Source organism: Haliaeetus leucocephalus, unplaced genomic scaffold, assembly GCF_000737465.1.
Source record: "Haliaeetus leucocephalus isolate CR32 unplaced genomic scaffold, Haliaeetus_leucocephalus-4.0 Scaffold186, whole genome shotgun sequence".
Classification (NCBI taxonomy): Eukaryota; Metazoa; Chordata; class Aves; order Accipitriformes; family Accipitridae; genus Haliaeetus; species Haliaeetus leucocephalus.
Genome location: NW_010972622.1, coordinates 1,157,231 through 1,165,539, shown reverse-complemented (window position 1 = coordinate 1,165,539; position 8,309 = coordinate 1,157,231). Strand labels below are relative to the sequence as shown.

General features: G+C 63.5%; 2 protein-coding genes across 2 annotated transcripts in view; one reads left to right on the top strand and one right to left on the bottom strand.

Annotated features, from left to right (window-relative positions):
• Window positions 1-2,829, top strand: part of NDUFA4L2 (NADH dehydrogenase (ubiquinone) 1 alpha subcomplex, 4-like 2) — a 6,602-nt gene extending 3,773 nt beyond the window's left edge. Inside the window, exons 2-4 of the mRNA XM_010565200.1 lie at window positions 531-619; window positions 2,454-2,514; window positions 2,773-2,829. Coding sequence (XP_010563502.1) covers window positions 531-619; window positions 2,454-2,514; window positions 2,773-2,829 — 207 coding nt within the window. The remainder of the gene's footprint in view (window positions 1-530; window positions 620-2,453; window positions 2,515-2,772) is intronic.
• Window positions 2,830-4,302: 1,473 nt separating this feature from the next.
• Window positions 4,303-8,309, bottom strand: part of SHMT2 (serine hydroxymethyltransferase 2 (mitochondrial)) — a 4,737-nt gene continuing 730 nt past the window's right edge. Inside the window, exons 2-12 of the mRNA XM_010565199.1 lie at window positions 7,403-7,600; window positions 7,220-7,299; window positions 6,792-6,992; window positions 6,627-6,708; window positions 6,253-6,375; window positions 5,983-6,122; window positions 5,584-5,749; window positions 5,412-5,511; window positions 4,984-5,139; window positions 4,608-4,715; window positions 4,303-4,430 (exon numbers count right to left, since the gene is read on the bottom strand). Coding sequence (XP_010563501.1) covers window positions 4,303-4,430; window positions 4,608-4,715; window positions 4,984-5,139; window positions 5,412-5,511; window positions 5,584-5,749; window positions 5,983-6,122; window positions 6,253-6,375; window positions 6,627-6,708; window positions 6,792-6,992; window positions 7,220-7,299; window positions 7,403-7,600 — 1,482 coding nt within the window. The remainder of the gene's footprint in view (window positions 4,431-4,607; window positions 4,716-4,983; window positions 5,140-5,411; window positions 5,512-5,583; window positions 5,750-5,982; window positions 6,123-6,252; window positions 6,376-6,626; window positions 6,709-6,791; window positions 6,993-7,219; window positions 7,300-7,402; window positions 7,601-8,309) is intronic.

Here is an 8,309-nt window from a genome sequence, read left to right as displayed (position 1 = left end):
GGGGGGGGGGGGGGGGGTGGCGGGGGGGCGGGGGGGGGGGGGGGGCAGCGGCAAGGGGGGGACGGAGATTCTGCCGGAGGGGAGCAGCATGGCTCGGGGCCAAACCCTGCCCAGGCTGCGGCCCTGCACTGGGCAGGGATGGAGGCCCACGTGGAGGAATCGGAATCGCTAGCCGAGGCTCAGCCTCTTACCTAGGGCACCATGCTCGCTGGGAACGGGCCCCCAGGCCCTCAGCCGCGGCCGCGCCAGCCAGAGCCGGTGCCGGGCAGCAGCAGGCGGAGAGGAAGCGATTTCTCATTCCAAATCCAATTCCTCTCCAACACGAGCCGATTTTTCTCTCCCTCTTTTAATTCAGTCACTCAAGCTGACAGCTACACTGTGTACCGCAGCCCAGCTACAGGATTGCCTTGCCATATTTCCCCTGTAAATCTCCCAGTGTGTCAGCTCTCCCTTTCACTCTCCAGTCGGCCTGATAAATATTCATTTTATTGGGGTATTTTTCATTTTTCTCTCTTTCTCTCTCCCTGCAGCTCATTCCCCTCATTGGCTTCATCAGCGTCGGCCTGGGCAGTGCTGTCCTGTACTTGCTGAGGCTGGCCCTGTACAGCCCCGATGTCAGGTACGGGTCGGGGTGCCCCCGGGCACCCCTCAGGCACTTGCCTCCCACCCCTGGAGCTGAGGGGCTGATACCCAGGTGTGGTGTGGGGGGGGTGGGTGCTGGGGTGCACAAGGCACCTCGATGCACTCTGACACCCTCATGGCAGGGGTAGGGGGGGCAAACCTGGGAGCAGAGGTACCCGGAGGAGGTGAGGGAAGCTGGGGCACCATCTGCCCTCTCCTTGTTTGGGGGTGCGGGGGGGGGGGGAAGGGCCCCCTTCAACCTGCTGCTCTGGGCACTGCACCAGCTGCTGTGAAACGGGGGGCAGGCAGGAGAGAGATGCAGAGGGGTTACGGGGACTGCAGAGGGAGCGGGATGGATGGGTGGATGACGAGGCAGATAAAAGCAGTATGTGACTGATGGAGAGGGGGAAACACAGTGTGGGGAGGGAGGGATTGACAGAGGAATGGGAAACCAGTGGGATGGATGGTTGGAGAAGGAATGGGGAGAGAGAGGGAGGGATGGACAGACATAAAAACAGTGTGCAAGGATGAATGGAGAGGGAGAGAAGGGAGAAGGAGACAAGGTGTGAGGATGGATTGATGAGGAATAGAGGGTGGATAGATTGGCACAGGACAGACAGGCATTCTGTGGTGCACGAGGCTGGGTCTGGTTTTTTTTTTTTTCCCTTGTAGCTCAGTGGCCCACGGTCCCTGCAGCCCGACGCTGTCTAATGCCTATCTAATATTTGTTTGCTCCTGGTAAAACGCTCATTGATTTAATTTGACGCCAGCTGCCCAGGGTACTTAGCTCAGCAATTAGCAGATCCAGGCACCTTGTCTTTGATGGTGGAAGTGCGGGGGGGGGTGGTGCGCACGCATGTGTGTATAAAACAACAGCAGCCCCCCCACAGCAGCACCCCCACAGCACATTAATGCTATTAAACAGCTCCAGGGGTCTGCATCTGCAGCATAGCCCCCCCATCCCCTAATGTGCACGCACACACACACACACGTGCATGCGCATCTTCCCAGATGGAAAATTCTGCTCTTGGCCAACACCAGCAGATTGCAGGGGGACAGGAGAGGGGGAGACGTGAGCTACTCTCTCCAGGGACCCATCCCACGGCTTTGCTGGCCTTCCACAACTCCTCCTGGGACAGGATGGGACATGTCCTCTTTGGAAAGGCTTCATCTGACTAACAGCAGCCACCCCATGCAGTTGTCCTGCACTCTAACAAGCACTGCATGCTCATGAGTGCTGCACATGGCTGCTGTGTCCCTGCTTGCTCACGGCAGGCACGGACAACAGGGCAGGCAGCAGCTTCCCTGCTCGCCAAACAGGGCATGAAGGCTGGGGGCTTGTGGGGAGGCTTTTGGGAACGGGGATGGAGGCAGAGCAGCCGAGGCCAGAAAGCAGCCTCCCATCCCAGGTAGGGGTGCAGCAGGGCAGTGCTGGCCGGGGGGGGGGGGGGCAGGCAGGCAGACGTGCACCCCTGCACGTACAGCCAGGGTAGTAGTTTGCAGGCCAGCCCTGCACTGGGGCAGCAGCCAGGCTGCAGTTTGGGTGAGTCAGGCCATGGCCGTGGCACAAGCCTAGGCAGGGGTGCTCTGGGAGCAGCCCCACAGGGAGCCTGCCTGGCCCCGACTCCAGGGGGCTTGGAGGGACCTGGCCAGAATCCCCCAACCTGCCAACCCCAGCAGAACTGGGGAGTGCGGCTACGTTGGCATCTGGGATTATTTCTGCAGAGAGCCAGGGCTCTGGGCATTAGTGGGGGTAAAATGGGGGGGTGGGGGGTGGTGTCTGTCTCCCCCACCCTCCTTACAGGTGCTGATGGCCCCATCACCCCTTGCAGCTGGGATCGAAAAAATAATCCTGAACCCTGGAATAAGCTGAGCCCCACGGACCAGTATAAAGTGAGCACTGGGTGAACTGGGGGCCTGGCACTCTGGGGTGGGGGAACAGCCACATTTAGGGCAAGACATCACGTTTTCCTCGGGGAAGGGGGAAAGGTGGCACCAGCCCTGGGGCAGAGGTGCGTGAGCCCTCCAGCTCCTTGTGCTCAGATTTGGGGAGGGGAGCGCTGTCCCCACCCCCCCACCCCACAGCCAAGGCCAGGCTGCAGTGATGGCCACAGATCACACAGCTCCCTTTCCTGTCCCTCCCTCCTCCAGTTTCTGGCAGTTTCCACCGACTACAAGAGCCTCAAGAAAGACCGTCCCAGTTTCTGAGATGACTCCAGGATGCGCCCGGGCAGGGGAGAGCATGCCCACCCCCCCAGCGGCACCGCCACAGCCCCCACCAGCCCTCCTGGCTTCTGCCTGCCCCATGGCTCTGTGACAGTCACCATGCACACAGGTCTGACTGCTTCCCCAGCAAACCCAAACCATGGGGCTGCATCCCCCCCCCCCGCAATAAACCACGTCACTCTGGGAGCAATGTGAGTGCTGTTGCCAGCACCCCTGCACCCTCCCATCCTGCCTGGCATGCTGCTCTCACCATCATGTCTCGCCTGCATTAAACTCACAGGACAGTAATAAATTATTGGGGCTGGGAGGGCAGCAAAATGGATTATGTATGCTGTTTCCCAGGCCCATAAACATAGGAGACATCCAACACCCCCCCGTGAAGGCTGGGGTGGGGGCTCACATCCCGCTGGAAGCAGTGGTTCATGGCCCCCGGGTGCCGCGTTTCCGCTCTCCCACGCTCCAGGGCCCTGGGGGCTGCCCAGGGACCACCGCGGTCCCAACCTAGCCCCTCTGGAGAGGAAAAGAGGCGGGTGGGGTGGAGGGGCTCACACACACACACATCCATGTGGATGCACGCGCATGTCCTGTGTGCACGTGCTACCCCTGCTCTCCCTGCATTACGTGCCATGGGGAAGGGGCCTGTCCTTTGCCAGAGGCAGGGGAGTCCTGCCTGGCGGTTTGGTTTGGCTAAGGCCATGCGAGGGAACTCATGGCGAGTAAATACAGAGCAGATGACCCAGGACAGCGGGATGTGCCGGGGAACAGGCAGCTGCCTGGTCTGCCAGGGGCTGGGCTATACCTCTACCCAGGCCGTGCTATGGTGAGCAAGGGGGTCTCACTGGCAGCTCTACCCCCCACAGCAGGAAGGCAGTAGGGAGGGCAGCCTGGGCCACGGCCCCCCACTGTACCTGTCTTGCTCCGGGGCTCAGTGTAACCCTCTGCCTCTCCCCTGCCCTCAGAGCCCACTGGATGAAGCACTGGGGTGGAGGAGAAGGGATGGGGACACTGAGGTATGACCATGGGCAAGGAGACCCAGGGGTCTGTTCCCCGCGTCCACTCAGAGCGCACTGGCACAGTGCTGGGGCCCCCCAGGGACACCGTCCCCCATGACACCTCATCACCAACCTCTCCCTCCCCAGCTCAGCACCCACACTCCTCTGCACCGGCAGGCTCTGCCCCCGCTTTTATTAGCAACCCTGCCCCCCAGAAAAGTGCAAGGGGGAACAAGGCTGGAGCAAGGACTGGGCCCTCCCCCCATCAGGGTCTGCAGCGGGTCTCTGTACCCTAATGCTGAGAGCAGGACAGGGGCGAGCCGTCCCCCACCCTGGGGAGGCAGTACCTGATCCTAAAGGTGCTGGTGGGGGACAAAGGGGAGTAGGGAATGCAGAGGGTGGTTTTAAGCCTCCCATTGCCCCCAGGTAGTCCCGGCCTGGCAGGAGCGGTGGGAGTCCCCACTCAGTGATCACTGAAGCCAGGCATGGGGAAGGCACGAGCAAAGGTCTCCACGCGCTGGCGCAGGTCAGCCAAGCGGCGCTGCGTCTCCACGTCCTGCAGCAAGAAGGTCTTGAACTCCTGGAGCTTGCCTGGGGGCAGACAGGGAGCCGTTGAGAAGGGTGGGGGGACATTACAGCAGCCTTGTCCCTGCTCCCAGGCAAGGGAGGAGGCTGGCACCAGCTCAGGGCGCAGTCTCCGCACCCCAAACAAGAGAGGTACTGACTGGCACCCAGGAAAGGGGAAGACGGGGGCCCCCGCTCACTCACTGGTTTTGCTCTTGACATCCAGGGCCAGCGCGATGCCCTCGTCAATGAAAGCCACCACTTTCTGGAAATCCTCCTCACGGAAGTGGCGGGAGGTCAGCGCGGGTGCACCTGGGGGACAGAGCCCATCAGGACCAGGAGCTGCTCGGGGGCACCAACCACAGAAGCCAATCCCACCAAGGGCCTCCCCAAGTCCCAGCCCCCATGGGGTCCTGTGCCCCTCTCTGAGCCAGAAACTGGCCCCAAATTCCAATGTGGAGTCCTCAGAGAGGGTGAAACAGAGGGAGGATGCCCTGGGGTGAAAGCCTGGGACCCCCCCTCCCAGGGAAGGGGCTGGAGGGAGGCAGGAAGACTCCTCCAAGCAGGGCCTGTCCCTCACCCAGGCGCAGCCCCCCTGGCGTGAGCGCGCTCTTGTCCCCTGGGCATGTGTTCTTGTTTGCAGTGATGGAGACGAGCTCCAGCACGCGCTCAGCCCGTGCACCGTCAATGCCCTTAGGCCGCAGGTCCACCAGCACCAGGTGGTTGTCAGTGCCACCTGGGGAGCAAGGGAAAGGGGTTAGGAGTGACAGCCACCCCTGAGCATGCCCAGCCATCCCCTCTCCTCACCACCACATCCTGGCCCCTTCCCAACTCTGCAGCGCTGCCCCCGTTCTGCCTCCAAAGCCCTGTTCTGCCTTGCACCCCCCTCCTCTGCCCCCCAACGCTCCCCACTGCTGCTTAGCGGCACCGAGGCCAAGTGGTGCCACCTGCGACCTACCGCAGCCTCATCCCTCCTTGTCCCCAAAAGCACAGGGAAGGAGGCATTACCTGACACCAGGGTGTACCCGCGCTGGAGCAGGGCCTGTGCCATGGCTTTGGCGTTCTTCAGCACCTGCTGGCAGTACTGGCGGAAAGCTGGCGAGCTGGCCTGGGAGGGGGGGCCACATCAGCGCAGGGCCTGGGTCACCTCCAGCCCTGAACCCACTGCCCCGGCACCGACCTGTTTGAGGGCCACGGCCACGGCAGCAATGGCGTGATTGTGGGGCCCCCCTTGCAGGGAGGGGAAGACAGCAAAGTTGATCCTGTCCTCCAGGTCGTAGAGCGTCTCCTTGCCCGTCTTCTTATCCACTGACCGCACACCCTTGCGGTAGAAGATCAGTCCTGACCTGGTGGTGAAAGAGAGCTGGTACTGCTCCTCCTGCCTGCCCACTACTGCCCTATGGCAGGGGCTTGGCCCTTCTGCACCACGGGGCAGCACCGACACGGCTACCACCCTCCCCCGGTTCCCTCCTGCTCAGCTCTGGCCCCAGCCAGAGCACGAAATACAACCTCTGCTTTGTGCTCCCCCACCGCGGGCGGGCGGCCTCCCAGGGGAGGGAGCAGCAGGACAGAGCCTCACCTGGCGCCGCGCAGGGTCTTGTGCGTGGTGCTGGTGACCAGGTCCGCGTGCTCAAAGGGCGAAGGGATGGCCTTGGCTGCCACCAGCCCGCTGATGTGCGCCATGTCCGCCAGCAAGTACGCCTTCACCTCCTCGCACACCTGGGGACGTGGGGCATGGGGAGTCACGGGCTGTCCCTGTCCCCACAGCCATGAGTGGGGTGCAGTTGCCCTCGAGCTGCCACAGGCACGAGAGCTCCCACCACCCAGGACGGAGCCCACCACCGTGTACCTTCTTCATGCGGGCGTAGTCGATGAGGCGGGCGTACGCACTGGTGCCGGCGATGATGAGACGAGGACGGAAGAGCCGTGCCGTCACCTCCAGCTGGTCATAGTCGATCAGCCCCGTGGCTGGCTGAGAAGGACAGACAGACAGACAGCTTGCCGAGGCACATGCACCTCCCTGCCCCCAGCTCTGAGCACAGCACGTTTGGCTGAACCACAGGCAGCTCCCAAGCACACCATAGCACCGGGATGTGGTTGGGACACAGGGAGGGTAGGGCAGGGGATGGCAGAACAGCTCGGGCACCTCAGGGGCACTGCCAGGATCAACGGCTCAGCCAGCAGATCCCCCCTTCCCCCAGGAACCTGCCCCCCTCAGCTCACATCAAGTTTGTAGGGCATTGACTCGAAGAAGATGGATGTTGCTGAGATTCTCTTGATGTCCGACATGTACCCATGTGTGAGGCTGCAGGGGAAGGCAGAGGTCCAGGATCAGGCTAGGCCCCCCAGGAGGCAGCAGGCTCCAGGCTGGCCCACCCCACAACATACTGGCCCCCATCAGGCAGGTCCAGCCCCATAAGGCGGTCGTGGGGCTGCAGCAGGGCTGTGTAGGCTGCAAAGTTGGCTGGAGACCCCGAGTAGGGCTGAACGTTGACGCCCCAGCAAGCAGGATCCAGGTCGAACGCCTCCAGAGCCCGCTGCTCGCACAGCAGCTCGATCTGGTCTACCACCTCGGCTCCCCCATAGTACCTGGAGAAGAAAGGAGGTGGTTACAGGGGGCCTTGCCCCCGCCAGCCCCACAGCCTCCCACGCTGCCCCACAGAAGACCTCAGTGGAGAGGAGAGCCTCCCCGCTGAAGCACCTGCTCCTGCCCCAGGGCTCGCCTTAACCTTTCCTGCAGCCGAATCCCGGCTGCTGGAGGACCCCTGATGCCACCAGTGCCCTCCCCCCTCCCAGAGCCTGCTCCCCTCCTTTACCTCTTGCCAGGGTACCCCTCTGAGTACTTGTTGTTGAGGCAGGAGCCCAGGGCTTCCAGTGCTGCCCGGCTGCAGAAATTCTGGGGGAGAAAGGGGGTCAGAGACAGGGCAGCAGAGCTCCCACCTGAGCAGGGATCCCCCAGGACTGTCACCACCCCCTGCCCCAAGCACCGCATACCCCACCTCAGAGGCGATGAGCTCCAGCCCCCGGCACTGCCGATCCTTCTCCTTCTGGACCAGGGTCCACATCTCGGGGTCGCTCTCAGCCAGACTCTCCTGACCTGTCCAGCCAGGCACGTGCCCGGTGGCAGCCGCTGTGGCGGTGCCATGCTGCACCCGCTGGCTGCCAGCGGCCACCCAGCCACCACATCGCTGCAGGGCCTGCACAGGAGAGGGGGGGCTGACAGGCTGCGACCCCGCACAGGTGGGTGCCAGGCCCCCTCACCCCTGAAACGCCCCTGGACCAGCAGGTGACAGCGTCAGGAGCAAGACGTCGGTGTTGTGTCTCCAGCCACTGGTGCCACCCCCCAGGGTGGGCAAGTGGGGACCCCCAAGGTCCCCACAAGGCACCTAGGGACCCCCCCCCACAGTCTCCCAGGCCCACGGCCAGGGCAGGAGCACCTCGCCTCTGCTGAGAGACGGTGCCAAAGCAGCCAGAACGGCAGCCAAACCTGCCACGGGTGCAGAGCACGTGCGCAGCAGAGCTGCACATGCGTGTGCATGTGTGCGCGCCCAGGTGGGACGGCCAGACCCTCGGCCACCCCACGGGGCCCCCCCCCGTTGTGCACGGTGCTGCGGGGGGGGCTGTGTGTGCAAGGACACCCGCAGCACCCACACACACGACACGGTTCACATCGCGGGGGGGCTTCTACTGCTCCCCTCAGCCCGGCGTCCCGAGGAGCATGGAAGGGGAACTGTGCCCCCCCTCGTGGCCCTGCCGGCGGTGCCCGGTGCCGGTGCCCGGTCCCAGGTGATGTAACCACGGCCGCCCCATTGCATCACCCGCGGGGCCGCGGTCGCTGGGCAGGGGCCAAGGCCGGCGGCGGTGGCTGTCCCGGCGCGGGGACTTTGGGACGGACGCAAAGTCCGC